We start from the raw sequence: 23946 nt of genomic DNA, 5'->3' as shown, positions 1-23946 counted from the left end.
GCCAAAACAAAATGCTGGAGAAACTCAGCAGATCAAACAATGCACTTTAAATAGCAAAGCTAAAGATACAGAACCAAAGTTTCAGGCTTGAACCCTTCATCAAGATGACCTGCTGAGTTTTCTCCAGCATTGTTTATACTTCAACCTTAGTGTCTGTAGACTTTCGTGTTTTACTTCCTTTCCTTAAATTCTGTACTTTGTTACGTGCTTTGGAAGAAGCTTAGGGTCACTGTGTAGATGCAGCCAATCCATACAAGCACAGAGAGAATGGAATAATTACCTTCAGTATTTCTTTTTCACTTATTTATCTCATAACTGACCCAGGATAGTGGCGGGAAAAATCTTTGAGAATCCTCTCTGCCCATTTGCAAGTGGTTGTAAGCCTAGGAGGTAACTGGCATGTCCTTTATTTTTATCCTTATTTGTCCACGGGTGAAAGCACATATAAAAGCAGCATTTAGGGGCTTCTCAATGGACACGGATGTACAGGCAATAGAGGGATATCTATTGTGCGAACATCAGAGTTTTAGTTTAATTTGGACATCATGTTCAGCACGTGGACTGAAGGTCCTGTTCCTGTACTGTACAATTTTGAGGTTTATAAATTTGTATAAACTTTTTTCTTTCAGAATGCTTTGGACAAGAATGAAGAGCTCACACCGCTTGGGGTCCATTTAGCCCGTCTACCAGTGGAACCTCACATTGGAAAGATGATACTGTTCGGGGCACTGTTGTGCTGCCTGGATCCAGTGCTCATTATTGCAGCCAGTCTCAGTTTCAAGGATCCTTTTGTGATCCCATTGGTAAAGTATCAGAATTTATTACAGAGTGATTCCTGGTTGAAGCTGAGGGCAGACTGATAATCCCTTGTATCTAATAGGGCACGGTTGGCATAGCGGTTAGCGCCACACCTTTACAGCGCCAGCGATGGTGACTGGGTTTGAATCCTATGCTGTCTGTAAAGAGTTTGTATGTTTTCTCCATGGGTTTTCCCCATGGGGCTCCGGTTTCCTCCCACCATTCAAAACGTACCAGGCATGCAGGTTCATTGATGTAAATTGGGTAGCATGGACTCGTGGGCCTGTTTCTGTACTATATGTCTAAACTTAAAAAAATATATTTAAATTTAAATATTGCAGAGCAATCACTGTGGTGCTCAAGCCTGATTTAAATTATTTGATACAGGGACAGAAAACCTTTGGGGGAAGTGCAGAACAAAGGTCTTCATAGCAAGAGAGGGAAGGCTGCTTGTATTCGACAGAGCTTAGAAGAATGAGAGACCTTTTTCAAGTGTACAAGATCCTTTTTCAAGTGTACAAGATCCTTTTTCAAGTGTACAAGATCCTTTTTCAAGTGTACAAGATCCTTTTTCAAGTGTACAAGATCCTTTTTCAAGTGTACAAGATCCTTTTTCAAGTGTACAAGATCCTTTTTCAAGTGTACAAGATCCTTTTTCAAGTGTACAAGATCCTTTTTCAAGTGTACAAGATCCTTTTTCAAGTGTACAAGATCCTTTTTCAAGTGTACAAGATCCCTTTTCAAGTGTACAAGATCCCTTTTCAAGTGTACAAGATCCCTTTTCAAGTGTACAAGATCCCTTTTCAAGTGTACAAGATCCCTTTTCAAGTGTACAAGATCCCTTTTCAAGTGTACAAGATCCCTTTTCAAGTGTACAAGATCCCTTTTCAAGTGTACAAGATCCCTTTTCAAGTGTACAAGATCCCTTTTCAAGTGTACAAGATCCCTTTTCAAGTGTACACGATCCCTTTTCAAGTGTACACGATCCCTTTTCAAGTGTACACGATCCCTTTTCAAGTGTACACGATCCCTTTTCAAGTGTACACGATCCCTTTTCAAGTGTACACGATCCTTTTTCAAGTGTACAAGATCCTTTTTCAAGTGTACAAGATCCTTTTTCAAGTGTACAAGATCCTTTTTCAAGTGTGCAAGATCCTTTTTCAAGTGTGCAAGATCCCTTTTCAAGTGGGCAAGATCCCTTTTCAGGTGGGCAAGATCCCTTTTCAGGTGGGCAAGATCCCTTTTCAGGTGGGCAAGATCCCTTTTCAGGTGGGCAAGATCCCTTTTCAGGTGGGCAAGATCCCTTTTCAGGTGGGCAAGATCCCTTTTCAGATGGGCAAGATCCCTTTTCAGATGGGCAAGATCCCTTTTCAGGTGGGCAAGATCCCTTTTCAGGTGGGCAAGATCCCTTTTCAGGTGGGCAAGATCCCTTTTCAGGTGGGCAAGATCCCTTTTCAGGTGGGCAAGATCCCTTTTCAGGTGGGCAAGATCCCTTTTCAGGTGGGCAAGATCCCTTTTCAGGTGGGCAAGATCCCTTTTCAGGTGGGCAAGATCCCTTTTCAAGTGTACAAGATCCCTTTTCAAGTGTACAAGATCCTGAGGGGGTTTGACAGTGTAGATGCAGAGATGTTTTCATTAGTGGGAAAGTCACAAATGAGGTGTTAGCTGCAAAGTAACAGGCCATTTAGGCTTGACAGACAAAACATTGAGAAGTTTCCACCGGTGGGAGAACCGCAGACAAGAGGATAGGGCTACAAACAACCCAATGGGTAGAAACTTCTCTGAGGGTGGTGAATCTCTGGAATTTTCTGCCCCTGCGAGAGGTGGAGGTCAGATCATTAGATATATTTAAGATTGCAGGGGATATACATTTGAAGTTTATGGGGAACTGACACAGAAGAGGAGTTAGGCCTAGAATAGATCCACCATGAACATATTTAAATAAGACATACTGCACTGTAATGCCCTTCCAGCTCGTGCTGCCTGAATTCCCCAATTAACCTACAATACCCGGAGGAAACCCACCCAGATACATAAGAACTCCTTACAGTCAGCACCAGATTCAAACCTGGATCGCTGGCACAGTAATAGCATTCTGCTGACCTCTAGGCTAACTGCTCCTTTATTGGCTTGAGGAACCGAGGGGCCTATTTGTTTAAATAGCCTTTTTCTTAAAAAAAGTCCATTCAAGGGTGATATCTAGAAATGCTCCTTCACACAAGTTGGTGCAAGTCTAATTGTGCCTCAAAGAGCTATTGATAATGGGGTCATTTGAACATTCCAATTCTGCCCGTTGATAAGTGTTCTGTTTAACCAGGCCATTTGGGGCAAATGAGACAAAGCAATCTAGGCTAAATTCACCTCAGCCCTGCAGTAGGTAAGTAATAAACCAGGTTCAAAGGGAGTGACAGTCTTTATGCTCTTGTACATGTTTCTACAAAGCTGACTTGGAGCACACATTATTGAAACACTTGAACCTTTCTGTATCTCTCTGTGCTTCAATTTATTTCAGGAGTTTGCCTTCTAATGTATTTCTTGCCCAGTGCCGTGTAGTTCATTTACACTGAGGAAGTTGAATGAAAAGAACCATTTACACAATATCTTGCCACTTAACCATCACAGAAACAGGCCAGTTTGGCCCTACTAGTCCATGCCGAACATCATCTCCCACCTCGTCCCACTGACCCGCATTCAGCCTAAACCCTCCATACCTCTCCCGTCCATATACCTATCCAAATTTTCCTTGAATATTAACATAGATCTTGCTTCTACCACCTCTGCCGGAAGTTCATTCCACATCCCCACCGCCCTCTGCGTGAAGAAATGCCCCCTTATGTTTCCCCTAAACTTTTCCCCTTTTACTCTCAATTCATGCCCTCTTGTTTGAATCTCCCCCACTCTCAATGGAACAAACCTATCCACATTGTCTCTATCTGTCCTCCTTATAATTTTGAATACCTCTATCAAATCACCCCTCAGTCTTCCACTCTACAGGGAATAAAGTCCCAGCCTGCTCAACCTTTTCCTGTAACTCAAACCCTGAAACCCCGGCAACATTCTCGTAAATCTCCTCTCCACTCTATTCACAAAACTGCACACAATATTGCAAATTTGGCCTCACCAATGCCTTGTACAATTTCAACATTACATCCCACTTGAGATACTAATTTACTTCTGCTGTGCGCAAAAACTATGCTGGAGGAACTCGGCAATAAGCATCTGAGTTTTCCGGCTTCAGCCATTCATTTCAAAGGGCTTGGGTTTGAAATGCTGATGGCCTATTGCTTTCCATGTATTCTGCCTGGCTTGCTGAATTCCTCCAGTACTTTAGTGACCTGCTGCAGTTCTCCAGCTGCTACGGACTTCTTTAATCTCCATCTGCAGGGCATTGATTATCATAACTGCACAGTAGAAGGAAATATGATGTGAAATATTTTCATCGGATCATCTAGTTTTCTTGAAGAAATTCCTTTCCCAGAATGAGTTTGGTGGGGATAAGGGTCTCGTAGTTGCGTCTGTGGCCAGTAAATGCCTCGTAATCATCCTTCTTACTCTTGTGTTCATGACAGGGTAAAGAGAAAATGGCAGATGCAAAACGTCGAGAGTTGTCCAAGCAATCGCGGAGCGATCATCTGACCGTAGTCAACGCGTTTAAGGTTAGTGACTGAAGAGAAGCAGACTATGGAGCTGAAATAGGGACGGAAAATTCTGTAGGAAAAGCAGGTCAATTAGCAACTATGAAATAAAAATAAACGATGAGGTGTGACAGGGAAGGGAAGAAGGATTATGAAGGTTAATTAGTTCAAAATATAAAAAGAGATAGCAAAAAATTTACAAAAGTATAAAATGGAAGAGAGTGGCCAGAGTCAACATAGGTCCTTTGGAAGGTAAGAGAGGGAGATTTATATTGAGTAATGAGGAAATGGCCGAGGCATTGAACAGATATTTTGTGTCCGTCTTCACAAGAGTTAGTGATGAACAAACTAATGGGACTGAAAGTGGACAAATCCCCTGGTGCTGATGGGATGCATCCCAAGGTACTGAAGGAAATGGAGGGAGTTAGAGATGATGATTGACTAACATTCTCTGGATTCTGGGCAGGTCCTGGCAGATTGGAGGAAAGCAAATGTCACGCCCCTTTTTAAAAAGGGATGTAGGCAGAAGGGTAACTATTGGCCAGTTAGCTTAGTGTCCGTAATCGGAAAAATACTTGAAGCTGTCATTAAAGATGTAAAGATGAAATAGTGAGATATTTAGAACAAAGGGGTTCCATCAGGCAGACGCAGCATGGATTCAGAAAGGGCAGGTCTTGTTTGACAAACTTGCTCGAGTTCTTTAAGGATATAATGGGTGTGATAGATATTTGACGTACATTTGGATTTCAAGAAAGCCTTTGATAAGGTGCCATACAAGAGATTTATCAATAAGGTACAGATGAATGGAGTTGGGGAAGTATATTGGCATGGATTGAGGATTGGTTAACTGACAGAAGGCAGAGAATTCGGATAAATGGGGGTATTTCTGATTGGAAGACAGTGGTAAGTGGGGGGGGGGGGGGGGGCCGCAGGGGTCGGTGCTGGGCCTGCAGCTGTTCATCATTTACATTGATGATGTGGAAGAGGGGACAGAGGGTCGTGTAGCCAAGTTTGTGGATGATACTAAATTGAATGGAAAAGCAAATTGTACAGAGGATATGGAGAAGGATATAGTTAAGTTAGGTGAGTGGGCAAAGGTCTGGCAGATGGAGTACAATGTTAGTAAATGCGAGGTCATCCACTTTGGTCGGAAAAATAGAAGAGCATATTATTATTTAAATGGTGAAAAAATGCAGCATGCTGTCGTGCAGAAGGACTTGGAAGGGCTTATTGAATGACGGAGCAGGCTCGACTGGCCAGATGGCTGACTCTTGGTCCTATTTCTTATGTTCTTGATTGGTAATATAGCTGTTGCTGCATTATATGTGCACAGCAAGATCCCACAAATGTATGCTGGCCTGGTCCACGTTGGCCAGAGCCAGGAGAATCCCTGCTCTCAGAGCTCGTGTGATGGCCTGACTAATTAAATACCTGTCAATCTTTGCCTTAAATACATCCAACGACTTCGCTTCCACAAACGTCTGTGGCAACAATTTCCACAGATTCATGATCCTCTGTCTCAAGAAAATTTTCCACATCTCTGTTTTAAATTGGCACCCTTTTATCCTGAAGTTGTGCCCTCTTGTCCTGGACTCTCCATACCATGGGGAAACAACCTGGTCACATCTTCTCTGTCCACGCCTTTCAGCATTTAAAATGTCTCTGAGGTCTCCCCTCATCCTCCTGTACTCCAACGAGTACAGTCCAAGAGCCAACAGTTATTCCTCATATGAATACCCTTTAATTCCTGGTGATTCTAGTAAATCATCTCCGAACCCTCTCCAACGCCAGCACATCAAGTAAGATCTCACCAGTGCCCTATAGAGTCTCAACAGGTAGATTCAAGATATAAATCCATTACCTTCTCTGTGAAGAATTTTACCACATTATGGTCACTCCTCTTGCACAAGATTGCTATTTGATCTCTTCCCATTATGCAGTGCCCACTCAAAGGAGATCTGCTCTGTAGTTTGTTCTTGGATCTGTTGGTCCAGAATTTATCCTCCACAAATCCACAAATCTGTTGTGGATTTGGCTAGCCCAATCCATGTGATGAGTAAAATCACCCAGATTACTGTTGTATCCTTGTGCCACGATTTAATGTTAATACTCCCTCCCCCTCAATGTGCAACATCCAATCATTTCTGCCCCATTGTACTTCTTAGCTGTAGACCGACTAATTCTGCCTTATCTGAACGAATAGCCTTCCTCACTATTTGTTAATATTTAGCCATCAATGCTACTCCACCCTCTCTTACTTTTTGCCTGTCCTTCCTAAATATTGAGCGACCCTGAATTTTCCAGTTCCATCCTTGGCCTCCCAGACCCAAAACTCTGTAATCCTAATTGCATTAGATTATTGTTATAATGTTGATTGGTAGAGTGGGTTTATATATTGTGGGCTGCAGTGTCCATACTGTTCTCTGCTGTTCTATGTTGTATATTAGGTTGCACTGTTCAGTCATTAGAATTTTATCATAAATGTTGTGCATTTTAAGATGCACACCTTTTAAGATTGACTTTTTTACAATGCTTAGTCTCTTTTGTATGTTACATTTTTTTAAAAAATTCCGTATTTGCATCTCCCCTTCCTGTCCTTTGTTTCTTTCCTAGTTTCCATTTCCTCTGTCTCCCTTCTAGGTTTTTTTTCCCATGCCATTTTAGGTTGACCTTTAGCACGTGCCTTTTCACTTGGTGAGTTGCGTTCTCTGAGGCATCCTTCCTTTTGAAGGATTTTTCTGAACGTACTCCAGTCAGTGCCTGGTTTTGCAACCGCATGGTGTTTGCCCCCTGTTTGATGCGAGCTTCTATTTTCAGGGTTGGGAAGAAGCAAAAAGACGAGGTTTCAGATCGGAGAAGGATTTCTGCTGGGAGTACTTTCTGTCTCCAAACAACCTTCAGGTCAGTGGATCCTGAAATGTGGGAGTCTTCTCAAATTGAATTGTGCAGTATCTTGGAAAAAATTAGATCAGGATACCTGTTTCTGAAGAGCAAGATGTGGATGCAAAATGTTTAGCCAAAGAGCCAGAAGGGATTTCTGTTTTGATGCAGGGTAATTCAGGGATCTGAAAGCGTGGTGAAAGTGTTGTTTTATTCTGCTATGGATAGACTCCTAGATAGGTATAAAACAAACCTTTTCACTGTACCTTAGCACAAGAGACAATAAACATAAACTTTTTTAACATTAACCATTAAAGAATAACAGCACTGTACAGGCCCTTCGGCCCTCTATGTTGTACTGAATAAAAGTGCTAAACCCTCCCTACCTTATAACCTTCTACTTTCCTTTCATCCATGTGTCTATCTAATAGTCTTTTAAAGGCCTCTACCACCACTCCTGGCAAGGCATTCAAGGCCTCCACAACTCTCTGTGTAATTAAAAAAACACTTACCCCTGATGTCTCTTCTATACTTACCTCCCTTAATCTTATACATGTGTCCTCTAGTGGTTGTTATTCCCACACTAGGAAACGGGTATCGGCTGTCCGACCTATCTATGCCGCTCATAACTTTGTAGACCTCGATCAAGTCCCCTCTCATCCTTCTACGCTCCAAAGAGAAAAGTTCCAGTTTTGCCAACCTTGCCTCATAAGACATGCCCTCCAATCCAGGCAACATCCTGCTAAAACTCCTCTGCCCCTTTCTATAGCATCCACATCCTTCCTATAATGAGGTGACCAGAACTGGACACAACTTTCCTAATGTGGTCTCACCAGAGACTTACAAAGCTGCAACACAATCCCCCTATTAATGAAGCCCAGAATCCATGGGCTTTTTTAACTATCCCTATCAACCTGAGCAACTACCTTGAATGATATATGGACATAAACCCCAAGAACCCTTTGTTCATCCACGCTCTAAATTTACCGACCATTAACCCTGTACTCAACTCTTTGATTTGTCCTGCCAAAATATATCACTTCACACTTGCCTGGAACAGGAACAGGAGTTGGCCATCTGGCCCATTAAATGGCAGAGCAGGTTCGATGAGATAATGGCTGCTCATCTCCACCTATATACCTTTTCCCCATATCCCTCAATTCCGCTACTGGGTAAAAATCTATCCAACCTTGTCCTAAATATATTTACTGAAGTTGCCTCCATTGCTTTAATGGGTAACAAATTCCATAGATTCACCACCCTCTAGGAAAAACAGTTCCTCTTAATCTCCGCCTTAAATCTACTACCCTGAATCTTGAGGCTATATCCCTTAGTTCTAGTCTCCCCCACAGGTCAAAGGGCCTGTTCCTGTGCTATACTGTTTGATGTTCCAGACCTTTAATGGGGAGGACAGAAATGGCTGCAACGTCCAGTCTTTGTGAGCAAGATCGTTATCAGTTTAGTATTGTGGGTGGGAGTCCTCTGAAGCATGGTGGTGATTAAAAGGTGTTATGAAATGGTGTTTGGAAGTAACCTATGGTTTATTTCCATCACTACAGATGCTTCACAACATGAAAGGACAGTTCACGGAGCACCTGCTGGTAGTTGGCTTTGTGAGCAGCAAGAATCCCAAGGACCCCAAAGCGAACATAAACTCAGGTACTAAATGGAAGAGAAGTCTATTAAAATGTCAGTAGGCATCAAAGCACGTTGTCTGCCCTTCTCCTCTTTTGTCTCGACACCCTGTCCTCCTCTAAAATGAATCTCTCTCTTCTGCTTTGACAGAGAACGAGAAACTAATTAAAGCGGTGGTCTGTGCGGGCTTATATCCCAAGGTGGCAAAAATCCGGCCAAGCTTCAGCAAGAAGCGGAAAATGTGAGAGGATTCGCTTTTGTCGTTACGTTGAACCAGTCCACAAGTATAAGCAGACCGTAATAAATCGAGGGAGATTGGGAGACTGCAATTACACGGAACATACACCGTAATAAATGGGATGGACACCCAACGCCATCTTTCCAGGGTAGTTAAGGTGTATGGTGTGATGGCCTTCATTCGTCAGGGGATTGGGTTCAAGAGCTGTGAAATAATGTTACAAGTCTATAAAACTCTGGTTAGACCATATTTAGAGGATTGTGTTCATCACAGGAAGGCTCTGAAAATTTTAGAGGGTGTAGAGGCGATGTTGTCTGGATTGGAGAACATGTCACATGAAGCAAGCGTGACAAAGCTAGGGCTTTCCACTATGGAGAGACAAAGAATGAGAGGTAAATAAAATTATGAAAGGCTTGGATAGGGTGGACAGCCAGCACCTTTTTCCCTGGGTAAAAATAGCAAATACCAAAGGACATCTGTTTAAGGTGAGAGGAGGAAAGTTTAGGGGAAATGACAGAAGATTTTACACAGAGCGGTGGGTGCCTGGAATGCATCATTTGGGGTTGTGTTGGAGGCTGTTAGAATTGGGACATTTGAAGTAGTCTTAGATAGGCACTTGGATGTAATAAAAATGGAGGGTTATGAGTGTGAGAGAGGGAAGGGTTAGATTGATCATGGAGTAGGTTTATATAAGTGGGTACATCATGGGCCCTTACTGTGTTGTAATGTTCTTGTTGGAGCTTGCCTTCACCAAGATAGATGAGGTGCCTGGTTTAGATTCGATGAAAGCTAGACAAGCTAAATGGGGTTTGCGAATTTTCCCTGTGACTGCCGATTTCTACCCACTTCCCCACGACACGCAGGTTAGTAGGTTAATTGTCCTGCTGTGTGGATGAAGGGAGAATCTAGGGGGAGTTGATGGAAATGTCAGGAGAATAAACCAAGATTGTTTCAGGGCTAAAGCAAATGGGTGCTTGGTGCTGAATTGGTGAACTGTGGGCTTGTTTTCGTGCTTTATGATGCCAAGGGGATAGAATGCTGAGGAAGAACCGGGGGTGGGGGCGGGGGGGGTACACAAAGTTGTAAGGGGTGCAGAGACAAGGAAACTTTTCTCCCTTGCAGAAGCATCTAAGGGCATTGGTTCTCAACCTTAATCAGTCTAAGACCCACCTGGCTTCCAGTAATGTGTCATGGCCCACTAGTGGCAATGACTGAGCAATGTTTTCAAGTCAAAGGCAGCTCTGTAAGAAATACATTTTTATCTAATTTAAGGTATTTTAAAGAACCATATGGAAACACGCTATGGCCCACTGTACTGTACTGGGGGAAATGAGGGGATCTGAAGGTGAACTCAGTCATCCAAAAGGTGGTTGGAATCTAACAGTGTAAGTGGGGGTCAGTGGCAGGTACTCTCACCACATTTAAGCATTTATGAACCAATTGCTAATAGATTAGTACCTAATAATGTGGTGTATGTCTGACTGAAAATCTGTGGTTAATGGTGAGATGGAGTGGGATATATGAATCTATGCTTAGATGTGTTGACTGAATGGCCACTTGCATACATTCAATGCAAAACGGTGATGGTGCCATGTTAGCAGGCAGTAAAGGATGAGATGAGCAAACAGGGACTCAGTCGGCCAGAACCTCTCCATGGAGAGAAATGGACAGTCCATCAATAACGGTTAATGCAGTGGTTAGCGCAACACTATTTCAGCGCCAGCCACTTGGGTTAGAATTCACTGCTGTCTATAAAGAATGTGCTCGTCTCCCCCTTGTCTATCTGGGTTTCCTCGCGGTGCTCTGGTTTCTTCCCACCCTCCAAAAACATACAGGCGGTAGGCCAATTGGTATTTGGGCGTCATGGGCTTGTGGGCCGGAATGGCCTGTAACCTTGCTGTGTCTAAAAATTAAATTAAAGGAGTTGCCAACTCATTAACATTAAATTTAGACATTTTCTGTGAAATTCTATTTATAGCTTTCTGCAAAATTTCTCTCTTGCACCTTCGACAGTTAATTACACAGGTGCTGGTTCACAGCGAGAGGGTACTTTGGAAATTGTCAGAGCATATATAACATTTGTAGATATTTTAAAGCCATCAATATTAGCCGTAGTGGGGCATTCTGTATCAACTACATGGGTAGACGATAAATAAATGTTCATTGTCTCTCATTGAAATGTTGTTTTGGGGTCATTCTCAGGACCAGAATCTTTGTGTAATCTGGGAACTGCCGGTGCCTTTGCTCTGCCCCTCTAATATTTATTTTGTTCATTGACTTTTGAGTAAGGTAAAGGCGACACCAAATAATTTTGAGGTCTTCAACAGCACTCTAGGAAAAGAGGAGAAAATTCGAAGAGTGAATTGATGATTTTGAGTAGGGATTCTGTGGCAACTTTGGGGTTGGGTTTAGAAGAGAACAGTCACAATGAGAATAATGTGGTTCGCAGTTCTTCAGCTGAACATTAGTGGAGGTTTCTCGTTGGCAGAGGCCCACCCATCTCTACTCCTGTAGTGACCCCATCTGGGCTGGAGCCTCATGGTCATGTAATGTATGCTTTCAGGGCAAAAATCTTCACCAAGTCTGACGGAAGAGTCAACATTCATCCAAAATCTGTGAACGTGGAGGAGGGGGATTTCCAGCACAGTTGGCTCATTTACCACCTGAAGATGCGTACAAGCAGCGTGAGTATTCGCGTGAACATCATTCTTCCCGTGTGGGTTTCCCAGGTGCTCCAATTTCCTACCACCCTTCAAATCGTACATGGGTATAGGTTAATTGGGCAGCACAGTGTTTGTGGGCTGGGGGGACCTGTTACCGTGCTGTACCTCTAAATTAAATCATGGGCTAGTCACTGAATGCTTGAAGCCTCGCTCTGTTTCCACTCCCCTCTGTTACATCAGAACTCTCAACTAGGAGTGTTTCATAGGTAGGAGGAGTTTTTCATGATCTGATTCTCCTGCTGTGATGTCTGGATTCAGAGTGTACAATTTTCCATCTGTTCATAGAGATTTACAATGTAATCATAATGTAGCCCCTTGCATGGGTTGCGTTATTGAATCACTACTGAATTTGGTCCCAAGATGCATTTAACGTGATTTATCCATTAAATTGCAGGCAGCAGAGTAGCTTTGCTAAGCCTTATTGCAGCAAAACTCCTTTAGATAGTTCCTTAGCGAATCAAAGCTCCCCTTCTCTACCAAGTACCCCTGACTGCCTTGATGTTCTTGAGCTGATAACTGACAGAGGTTTAGCAGTTCTTTGAAGGTCAGAAATATTTTAACGGTTTACAATTGATCTTGTTCATAGGTCAACACACCCAGTGATAGTTGACAAACATAATTGTATCTGATCCCCACAGGAGAAAATGCAATCAAGCAGTATGCAAAATAGACTGTTTTCCATTTAGAGCATTGGCCTCCCACCCTGCCTCTCCCTTCTCCCCAAATTATTTTCATTCAGTTCATTTCTCCTCCGATTTGTACCATTACAATCTTGACAAAACGGCTTTCTCCAGTCCGCAGAGGAGAACAGTGCAAAATGCATTAAAGTATAATCACACATAAATCTGGAGGAACCCAGTGGATCTCGCAGCATCCATAAGAGATAAAGATATATTGCCAAAGTTTCGAGCCTGAGCCCTTCTTTAAGGAATAAGCGCGCAAAGTGAATGTACAGACCTATCCAATTTTATCCAGTTACTTGGAAACAAATGTCGGAAGAAAATAAATTGAGGCACTGAGGCTTGAATGTCAGAATTGGTAGTGCTGTCTTGGGTGTGACTGGGCTTATCACTTTTGTTTTAAAAAAAAATATCAAAACTGATTCACGGTATTTAGCTCCAGTAGCTTGTACACCATTCATTGAGATAATGACTGCACAGACTAAGCATAATCAAGATTTAAGGTTTCTTTTATTGTCATACAATAATGAAAAAAAATGTAATAAACACAAAATATCCTTTTGGCTGCGATAAGGCAAACAAAGGGTTGCCATTAGTGTTGCCTGATGCCCCAACAGAGAGAGAGCAGCAAGAGTCCCTTCAGAGACAGTGTGTGTCCATGGATTCACCTCCAGTACGCCTGCAACCACACAGATCCCTGTTTGTTCGATCCATTGGGAATCTGGGCTCCAGATCCAAACCTCCAATCCGATCAGAAGCTTTCAGCATCTGAGGCCCTTTGGGAGGCCTTATTGCCCTCAGGATCCTCTTGAATTATGTTGTGATTACCTGGTTCCCTTAAATCTCTTAATACCTTTGGATAACTATCAATCAGTCTTGGGTTTAAAGGTAATATCTACAAGAGGCAGTGTCTTAAGAAAGCATCCTCTATGCTCAAGGGCCCTCACCACCCAGGCCAAGCCCTCTTCACACTGCTACCATCGGGAAGGATGTACAGGATCCTAGAAATGAACACGAACGATACAAAAACAGCTTCTTCCCCTCTGTCATTAGATTTCGGAATGGGCAATGAACTACAGACGGTGCCTGACTTTCTCCTATTCTCTTGCATTATTTATTTATTTTGATAGGTACTTTATAGCAATGCTGTTCCAAAACAATTTTTTTGACATGTTCATGACAATAAATTCTGAATCTGACAGAGTACCGAGGAGTTATTCTCTGTCTTTTATAATATTTCCCAAATTTGCCTTCGAAAGGCCTAGCTTTGGATCTTCGTATGTCACCCCACTTCCTATCCTCCTCCCATCCCACTTCAGGAGAAGTAGTTTTCCATTTTCTGCCCATTGACTTTGGAAACCTTTGATCGGAAGAAACTCCATTTAATATTCTAACTTCCAAGAGCTGGAACCTTAGTTTATCATTCGTGTTTGGATTTTAATGCTTGGGCTCTCTGCACCTCATCTGAACCTTTCCATGCTGTATTCAGGTGAGGTCTTAAACTTTTTTGGACCCAGGCATGTTTTCACTAGATTTTCTTCAACTATTGTTAGATCACTGTAACATATTGTAACTAGAATGTTCTCTGTTCTCTTGCATTCAGCATCTCGAGAGTATTTATAGGGCAAGCAGGCATTGACGGAGTTTCTGCATCGTTGCAACCCCAGTTAGTCATTTTCCTTAAGAAATGAAGTCTGTGTCATTGTCACTGTGTCACTGTATCTAAATTCAATATATTCTTCCCTCTGGCACTTCAAGGTAAGGTTTAACCAGGACAGGTTGACTTTCTAGAACTTGCAGGCATATTTCTCATGCATTTTTTTTCTAATCCTAGCTAGAATATTTATGACCGAAACATGTTTGTTTCCCTCCACCTCAGAACCTCCACAATGTCCTCAGACAGCACGGAAACAGACCTTTCGGCCCAACTTGTCCACGCAGACCAAGTTGGTCCAGTTTGCCTGCATTTGGCTCACATCTGCTAAGCTTTTCTGATCCATGTACCTGCCTCCTCCACTTTCTCTCGCAGCTTGTTCCATGGGTGCCCTCCACTCTGTGATGAAAGTGCCCCTCGTGTTCTTTCTAAACCTTTGCTCCCATCTTAATCCACACTCACTCATTTTTGATTCCCCGACCGTGAGGAAAAAAGACTATGCCCCATATAATATTCCAGTCTTGATGGAGTTTCTGTAAAATATTTTTGTTTCGCTTAGGGTGACATAGTTATGTTAGTGGTTAGTGCAACTCTGTTACAGCGCCAGCGACCCGGGTCCGAATCTGCCGCTGTCTGAAAGGAGTATGTATGGTTCTCCCTGTGACCATGTAAATTTCCTCCCACTGTTCGAAACGTACCCAGGGTTGTAGGTTAATTGGGCAGCATGGGCTGGAAGGGCCTGTTACTGTGCTGTATGTTTACGTTTTTTTAAAATTGTATTTTGATTGCTTTACAGATCTACCTGTACGATTGTACTGAAGTGTCCCCATACTCCCTCCTTTTCTTCGGAGGGGATATCTCGATACAGAAGGAGCAGGACCAAGAAACCATTGCTGTAGATGAATGGATTGTATTCCAGTCACCATCCAGAATAGCACATTTAGTAAAGGTAATAACAATGGAATTGCCGGTGGATTGAGGTACAAGTCCAAACTCACTATTTCGCCCAGAAAACATACAAAACTGCAGATGCTGGAATCTCAGGAGCAAACTGTGAGAAGTTGGAAGGACTCAGAGGGTCAAGTAGAGCATCCACTGAGAGGAGTTCCAGTAAATGACCATCTGACTGCACATATACAACCGGACGAAACAGTCTTTTTCCGGGCCATGGTGCGCATGCACATCCACATGTTACACAGCACATAAATAATCTCATATAGATAAATATATAACATAAAAATAAATATTTTGGGATTATTTTCTCGGAAACAGGATACCATTCATCAATCCCACAGACTGGGAAAAGCTATATCCCAGCCTGGCAGTCCTGACTTTGATGCTCCTGCACTACCTTCCTGACGGTAGTGGGTCATAGATACCGTGTGCTGGATGGGAAGGGTCCTCCATAATTCTTTGAGCTCTATTTAAGCAACTCTCCCCTAATGAAAGTGGTCAGTAGAAGAAAGGGAGACCCCAATCATCTTCTCGGCCATGATCCTCTACATTGATTTCCAGCTGCCATAGCACACAATGATGCAGCCAGGCAGATCTGGTAACCTTGCCCTCCTCATCCTCCTTAGGAAGTAGAGGAGCTGCTGCACTTTCCTGATGAATGAGGTGGTATCGTGGGTCGTCCATTATAGGGAACTTTGTGCTCTCCTGCACAACGGAACCATTGAACTGTAGGGGAGAGTGGGTTGACTGGAAGTGTAGAATTGTCTTCTGTGCCTTATCCAAGTTGAGACTGATTGCTCTCACACCATTTTACAAGCCTCCCACCCTTTTCTCTTCTACTGTTGTATGATCAACATATGATTCTGTTTGAAATAAATCTGGCAATGCGGACAGAGTTCCTTTTATTATCAAGTAAAAATACAAAAAATTGTAATGTACATTATAGTCCTCAACTTTTGCCTTCTGTCAGGCAAACAGAGTCGTCATGAGCATTGGCTGGTGTCCTTAATAATTAGAGAAATAAAAGAAAGAGTCCCTTCAGACACTGAGTGTTCGTGGATTCGCCTCCAGCGCTACCACAGCCTCTGCAGCCGCACAGATTCCTGTTCAAACCACCAGAAACCCGAGCTCCAGATGCAAACCTCCGATACGATCAGGAAGCCTTCAGCGTCTGAGGCCCCTTTGGGAGCCCTTCTTGCCCTCAGCACCCTCTCTTGAATCCCAGGTCCCACGAGCCAATCTCCTGCAGTTGGCGCGACTCCTTCCCCCACGAGTCACAAGCAGACTGCGTGGATCCTTCAGCCGCTGATCTGCTGGCGCGGTCACCTTCCCAGTAGGGTCGTCTCCCAGTCACGAGTCCTCAGCGTGAATGGCCAGTCCGTTAGAGAATCACCAAATCTGTAGCTGTTGATTAATTCCTTGTGTGTTGCCTGGCCCAAGGAGTCCAGCTGAAAGGACATTGTTTCACTAGTATACTGCGTATTTGATTGTTAATTTATGTTCCATGTTCTGAAATCCAGATAATGTTCCAATGAACCTCATTTTAATTTACAGTCTACGGTTAGATACCCAGAGGTCTTGTTCTGCACCTCAGCAAAAAGTTTCCATGGTCAAGAGAAGCACAATAGATAAAAATAAGATGACCGTTAATAAGTTTAACTGAGAATGTGGAGTTCACTACCACAAAGAGTGGTTTAGTGAATATCAGATGTACCTAAAAGAAAACTGGATGAATATTTGATGGGGTTAAGAAATAGATGCAGTTAGGTTGCGATGAAGGATGGAAGGCATTGTGTCTGAACATAGTGACATGGGCTGTTCGGCTGAAGTAACTTCTGTAAATTCCAAGCTGCTGGAAGATGAATAAAGAGTCTGTTATTACTGCTGGAAAATGCTTGTGTTCTACACATGGTGGGAACAAAATAGGGCTTCAAATCCCTCAATCAAATTGCTCTTTGTAATTCCTGGCTTAGTAACTTGAGCTCCGTATTCAGGGGTGGGGGGGGCGGTGTGGAAATGGAGGAAGGACACAAAGAAGAATGAAGGAAAACTCGGAATGCAAGCTGTGCAAAGGCTTGGCATCTGGCCTCAAAGTGAGCAGCTATCTTGTGTAAACTATCCTTTGCAATTAAGCATTATTGCTCCTGGGAATATGGACTGGTCAGGCTCATTTCATAATAAAAGGAATAAATTCAGCTCCTTGAAGCTTCTCAGCTGTGTACGATTCTGCCTGTCTGCCTTGATTCCAAAACCTTTAATCCCCTTGCCTCTAAATCTTTTCAATTTTGAATAGGTTTCCCCCTACCTCTAGAGCTTTTGGGAGAAGGCTCTTAGTTTCCACCACCCTGAGTAAAGAAAGACTTCCAAGCAGCACCCCTGCATGATCTGGTTATAACTTTAAACAGGCACCCCCTTGTACTGAACTCACTGAGCAGAAGGAATTCAACTCTCAATCGCTTAAGAACCTCACTTGATCACCCCTAAATCTCCGTCAGCAAAAGAAAATGAGTCTGTTTTCAAATTAACCCATTCTGGTGAAGGTGTCCCATACCCTAGAGCAGTCATCCTCAACCTATTTATCGGCTTTGTCCAATTCCCCACCCTACCCCCCAAACCAGGGACTTCACTCAATGTTTACGGGCCCCCTCTGTGTGCAGCAGTGAAGTTTTGGTTTCTTCCTTATTTCTCACCTACCGACGATAGAGAAAAGATATTAAAAAATAATTGAGTTGCACGAGGTGAAAATGAGGCTTTTACTTAAATGTGCTGTGGCTCCCCAGGGGGAGCTGTAGAGACCCCATTGAGAATGGCTGCCCGAGAGAGACACTCTTCTTGTGGGAATGTTAATGCGCTGTTCCCCTGAATATAGTGCAAGATATTGACCACCTGACTGGTACAGAAAAGGATTCCATTGTAAACAATGAAATCAGACGTATCCCTTGAACAGGTGGTCGAACGAGAAACAGAAACACTCTGTGCAAATGATTGGTTCCATCTTTCGTGATGTAGCAAAGTGCCTATGGACTAATTTGTGCTGGTCGTGTCTGTAGCCTTCTGAATTGATTGGAATTTATGGGCTGGCCACCCTCTGAGTGAATGCTTGAATCAGCTACTAGTTCACACTAGTTTACTTTGCACTTTATATTTCTAGTAAGGTTTATAGTGGATGGAATTAGTACAATTATTGCAAAAAAAATATACCCATCACCCCTCCAGCAACTCCATCTCCACCTCCTGCTGTTCTTGGGAGAGTTACTAAATTATGAAAGGGCCCATCCTATTCCAGTCACACACACTTTCCCCTCAAGCAGATACGTGATTGAGAACTCAAACCTGATTCAGGGACGGCTTCTTTTCTGCTGTTATCAGACTCTTGAATGACCTCACCCTGGCAAAGTTGATGCCCCTGCACCATTTTGTACACCTACTTTTCCCTATTTCCTATGCCACATTTTTGTACCGTTTTCCATCCACACCACTATTTGACTTATGCTAAACTACTCCCTACATTGTTATTTTATTTGTTAAATAACACTTACCTGCTGTATATGTTGACATGCCTGTATAGCACGCAAAACAAAGCTTCTTACTGTATTTCTGTACATGTGACATTTACAATTCGCCAGCTGAATTAGTCAAATCCTGTCTTCATGGAACAGTGGAAATGTTTCTGTGGAACAGAACTGCAGTCTTTATTTCTTGATATGAGAGCTAAAATCTACCTCCTTTGTTCTTAAAATGTAATTATTAATCCAAAGTCTGGTGATAGTGTGTGTTGAAGTCTTGGATTGTTTAACCTGCGCCACGTGTTAATGCTGCTATCTGCCTCCCTTCACAGGACCTGAAGAAAGAACTCGATGCCCTTCTGCAAGAAAAGATCAAGAAGCCACGACCTGTGGATTGGAATAATCGCTCGAAAGACTGCGCTGTCCTGTCAGCAATCATAGACCTGATAACCACCCAGGACGACACAAGCGCAAAGAACTACACGCCTCGATTCCAGAGCTACTGAACCTGTGATCCTCGCTAATGACCTGTCAGCAGGCCAAGATGCTGAGCCTGAAGCCGTCTTTCATAGCTCGCAAATGCTGAGTTGTTTTGTGTCGTTAACCCCCTTTTTTTTTGGACTGTCTTGAATAGATATTTGGAAAATGTGCCTGGATGTCTTGGTAAGATTACAATGACCTGTACCCAGAAAATAAAATGCCTGGCATGTAATGAAGTGTAATTGCATTCTAGTTTAGTATAGGGGATATTGAGGTGGGGGAGTTTAGGTGAGCAGTGTGCAGTGGCCACTGGAGTGCGTACAGAAGATGCAGTGCTTTCCCATTCTGAAATTGTTTCCCACCCCGCTGAAGAAAAGCTGAGGTTGGGCTTCTCTTTCAGAAATAAAACCAGCGGATCTAACAGCAGCAGAACTGAGGCGGGGGTGAGGAATGTGTAGACTCTTGAAAGGAACCTGTCCAAAAGTCATCACTCAACACACAAACCCATTTGTACAGATGTGGGTGGGGTTGTTGAGTTCACACCATCTGTATTTCCATTGTTACTACTTTTCCCATGTATTACATTTTTGTATTGAATTTTTTTAAAGCAGTTCAACAGTGTAATGGTGTTATCGTGCCAGCGACCCGGGTTTGAATCCAGCACTGTCTGCAAGAGGTTTGTACATTCTCCCTGTGTCTGTGGGTTTCCTCCAGGTGCACCTGTTTCCTCCCACCCTTCAAAACACATGGGTTAATTGGGGCATTTGATTGGCACGGGCTTGTGGCCCGGAAGGCCCTGTTATCGTCCTGTATGTCTAAATTAAAGTAAAATTGAAAATTTTATCTCCAAGCAAGTTCTACATTTGTTTAATAACATGCAGACTCGTTTCCCCCACCCCTATTAGACACTAATTACATCAGTGTTTCCCAGTGTAAAATCTTGTGTGCAGCTGTTGTAAAAGACCGTTGTTACACAAGAAAGCCAAGAAAGCTGGGGTCGAGTGCGGTACACAGAAGTGCTGGAGAAACTCAGCAGGTCACACAGCATCCACCATAGGAAGTAAAGGGCAGTCAGAGCTTTGGGCAAGGAAACCTACAGATGCGAGGTCCAGTGTTCAGGTCCATAATGTTAATTGCCTTTTACTTGACCAACCTGCTGACCATTTACATGGATGCTACATAACCTGATGAGTTTCTCTAGCACTTTGGCCCATGGTAAAGGATTGTTGGACACTTATCTCTCACCACCCCTCCTGTACATTTGGAAAGTATATAGTTTGATCTCCATTTTGTCTCATCAGAAACCACGGTGGGGTGGCGAGGTGCAGATTTAACCTAACTTGCTGGTTAATCTGTAGGGAGTAGCTGGATGGTTTTGCACCCAGTGCTGCTTGATTTGAGTGGATAATCTGTGCGTGTTGCAGGAGAAATTAAGCCACCATTTTAATCAGACTCATCAGTTTCCATTTGGATAAGGTCAGTTAAAATGGGTGTCTTGATTAAATTTGGGGGTAATTGATGGGAATGCGGGGCACATAGAGATTAGTATTGGATACCCATAAATGGTGCTTGATGGTCAGTGTGGATTTGTAAGTCCTGGTGTTTCTCAGTGCATTGCGTCAATGGTTTACATTTCAAACCTGTAATTCAGTGATTCTCAACCTTTCCCCCCCACATACCAGTTTAAGTAATCCCTACACCATCGGTGCTCTGTGATTAGTAAGGGACTGCTTAAGGTGGAAAGGGAAGGTTGAGAATCACTGCTCTAGTCCCAATTGTTACTGAAATATTTTGTTTGAGAAAATTTTGTTTGGCCCATTTCTTTTGGAATGATTAAAACAGTGGTTTTCTTTCCACCTACACACCACCTTAAGCAATCCCTTACTAATCACAGAGCACCGATGGCCTAGGGATTGCTTAAAGTGGGATGTGAGTGGAAAGAAAAAGGTTGAGAACTACTGCTCTACACGTAGAAACTAGAAGTAATTGGTTGTAGCTTAATTTGGGTGTAATTGAGGCTCACGGGTTTAAATGGCCAGACTCGGCTTCTACCGTGCTGTAAATAAAATTTAAAATATAACTTAAAATAAAAAATGTAAATTTTCGCTTGTTTTACCATTCACTGTGATAAATGTGACTCAGCACGTGCCCATATCACTCGTGCTTTCCATTCATTCAAAGTCCATTTAATAACCACCCCTAGAATAGGTTGTAAATTTGCAGAAACCCCACACTTGCTGCATGCAAGTGTTATCTTGAAGGACCTGCCCTTCAACCCCTATTATTGATCTATCTGCCCAGTCAGTTTCCCTTGAGATATGATTAAATTCTAGTGGATACCGTTCAGTTTTGAGTAATTTTGCCAGACAACTAAATGTGACTTTTTTAAAAAAGCAAGTGCAAAAGTTGAATGGTTATGTCTTTAAGCTGCCATGATATGGCAGGCCTTGGTTTGCCTCTGAGTGCAGACGTGCTGTCTAGATTAGCCATTCTCATTGGGGCCATCAGATGCCCCAGGGGACCAGACCAAAGCCTTGTTTTCTTTTCACCTCGCGTCACATAATTTTTTTTGTGTTTTTTTTTAATGTAGTTTTTAGAAGTATACCAAAATTTGACTGCTTCACAGGGAAGGGGCGCATAAACTTTGATTAGAGTCCCCGGGGGATTGGGGGGGTGCATAGTTGGAAAAAGGTTGAGATTAGCTGGAGGTCATCATGGCTATGCCTAGTCTTTCATTGTGTGCCAATACTGAGAAGTTTTGCTGCCACTGTTATCCATTAGCATTGTATTCTATGGAGAGGCTGCAGATGCTGGAATCTGGAGCCAGTCGGGCAGGATCAGTGGGAGAAACAGAATAGTTAATGTTTTGGGCTGAAACATTTTATCGAGTCCTTTATCTTGACCACTGACCGGCTGAGTTTGTCCATCCGCTTGTGCTCAGTTGAGTTTGGCCAGATAGGTTGGAACCTCTACAGATGCTGGGTGCAGACTCTGGGCTATTGGAGGCCAATGCACAGGCATCTTCACAGTAGTGAAGCTTGAAATCCTGGTTCTCTGTGTAATGTGAGGGTAGGGAGATACCAGGGAAAAGGTCATTGAAGATGCATTCATTTGCTTGAGGTCCCTTTAGATACTGAAGCAGAGCAGAGTACTGGCGTTCTGGACCAGTGACACCAAGAAAATATTTAATTTGCTGGTCATTTCGTTGCTGAGGTAATCCATGAACCATTGAGCGAGTTAAGCATTTAGGATAATTTTGTAGAAATGAAAAGCCTCATATAAACGAGTTGTCCAGTAAGCACAGCCTCTAGAATAGAAGTAAAACACAAATGTCTGCCGACACGGTGATTGAAGTAAAAACACGATGGAATATCTCAGCATGTTAATCACTCTACTTTATAGACAGCAAAGATAAAAAGTACATATATTGATGAAGGGCTCAAGCCCGAAATGTTGATTATGTTTCTGTATCTTTGGCCTGCTGAGGTTCCCCAGCCATTGTGATTCTACTGGAAGAGAATAGGTTGAGTTTGATGTATTGGCTGCTGTGTGGTGGCTTGTTAAACTCCTGACCAAGAGTTTAAGTGGGAACCCATCCCCTGAGCATCTCTCTGTGCTGCCATGCCACAAGCAATCAGAGAGATTTGACTGGTGATGACAGATGAGTGATATTTGGCTCAAGAAGGTGGCTGTTGTAAACATAAAGTGATTAACTTCACATTATCCACCCACAGCAAACTCCTGCCACTTAAGTTTAGTCAAGTGTACTTGGGTGACATTGAACCATCTGCCCTATCACAGCGCGAGTGACCCCAGTTTGAATTTTAGGCTTCCTTGACGGAGTTTGCACATTCTCCTTGAATTCCAAAGACATACGGGGTTCGAAGGTTAATTGGACAAATGGGTGTGCTTGGGCTCATGGGCTGGAAGAGCCTGTTATGCTGTATCTCTAAATTTGATTTGCAATGTGGTGGGTATTTGGAAATTTGGAGTTACTGCTTATATTCATTCATCTACCGACACTAGAGATGTTGAGACCATTGAAAAGCATTGCGGGTGAGATACTACCTAAATGTTCAATACCTTCTGTTGTGATCATTCCTGGTAACTGCATAACCATTTTTTTGTAGTTTCGTAGATGTTCTGCTTGAATGTTTCTCTGTTTTCCAAGTAGTATTTATTTCTGTGACCGTTTCTAAGATGCAAGAGCTGTTTTTTTTAAACATAATTATATGTACTTCCCCTATTAAAGTCCTTGCTGTACCCAAATGTCCTGTTTGTCCATTGCCTACCAACAGTTCGCTATTACATCTTAAATAGATAGCCTTGTGGGAGTGGGCAAGTGTCTTGGGGAGTGCAGTAGCAGTTCTGATTTGTTTCAGGAAGCTCAAAGGGTTTTTTTTTCCATTTCCCCTGCTTATTGGTAAAAGGCTGCCAGTGAAGCCCCCTGCACTTTGTGGCCAGATGTGGATTGTGGATGTGGGCGGGTGACAATGAACTTGAATTTGACCAACCTGCTGACCATTTGCTGCAGGTTGACTTGTCCGCCCAAGGCTGCAGGAACCTGCAGAGGGTTGTGAACAGGGGTCAGACCATCACACACACCCTCTTCCCTCCATCTACAACTCTCACCACCTTGGAAAAGCAGCCAACATATTAAAAGACTCATCCCATCTCTCTTCTCCTCTCTCCCCCCACCCCCCCACTTCCTGTCAAGAAGAATATACATGAGTGTGAGATCACACAGAATGAAGGACAGTTTC

The 23946-nt window shown here is 43.0% G+C and overlaps 1 protein-coding gene across 1 annotated transcript in view; it reads left to right on the top strand.

Annotated features, from left to right (window-relative positions):
• dhx36 (DEAH (Asp-Glu-Ala-His) box polypeptide 36) overlaps positions 1-23452 on the top strand; it is a 77203-nt gene extending 53751 nt beyond the window's left edge. The window contains exons 18-25 of the mRNA XM_069897498.1: positions 630-803; positions 4368-4454; positions 7251-7334; positions 8873-8972; positions 9099-9189; positions 11750-11870; positions 15040-15192; positions 19036-23452. Coding sequence (XP_069753599.1) covers positions 630-803; positions 4368-4454; positions 7251-7334; positions 8873-8972; positions 9099-9189; positions 11750-11870; positions 15040-15192; positions 19036-19209 — 984 coding nt within the window. The 3' untranslated portion in view covers positions 19210-23452. The remainder of the gene's footprint in view (positions 1-629; positions 804-4367; positions 4455-7250; positions 7335-8872; positions 8973-9098; positions 9190-11749; positions 11871-15039; positions 15193-19035) is intronic.
• Positions 23453-23946: the final 494 nt, after the last annotated feature.

This window comes from Narcine bancroftii, chromosome 9, assembly GCF_036971445.1.
Source record: "Narcine bancroftii isolate sNarBan1 chromosome 9, sNarBan1.hap1, whole genome shotgun sequence".
In the NCBI taxonomy this organism is placed as follows: domain Eukaryota; kingdom Metazoa; phylum Chordata; class Chondrichthyes; order Torpediniformes; family Narcinidae; genus Narcine; species Narcine bancroftii.
The sequence above is the reverse complement of the archived record's forward strand: the minus strand, read 5'-3'. Positions and strand labels throughout refer to the sequence as shown.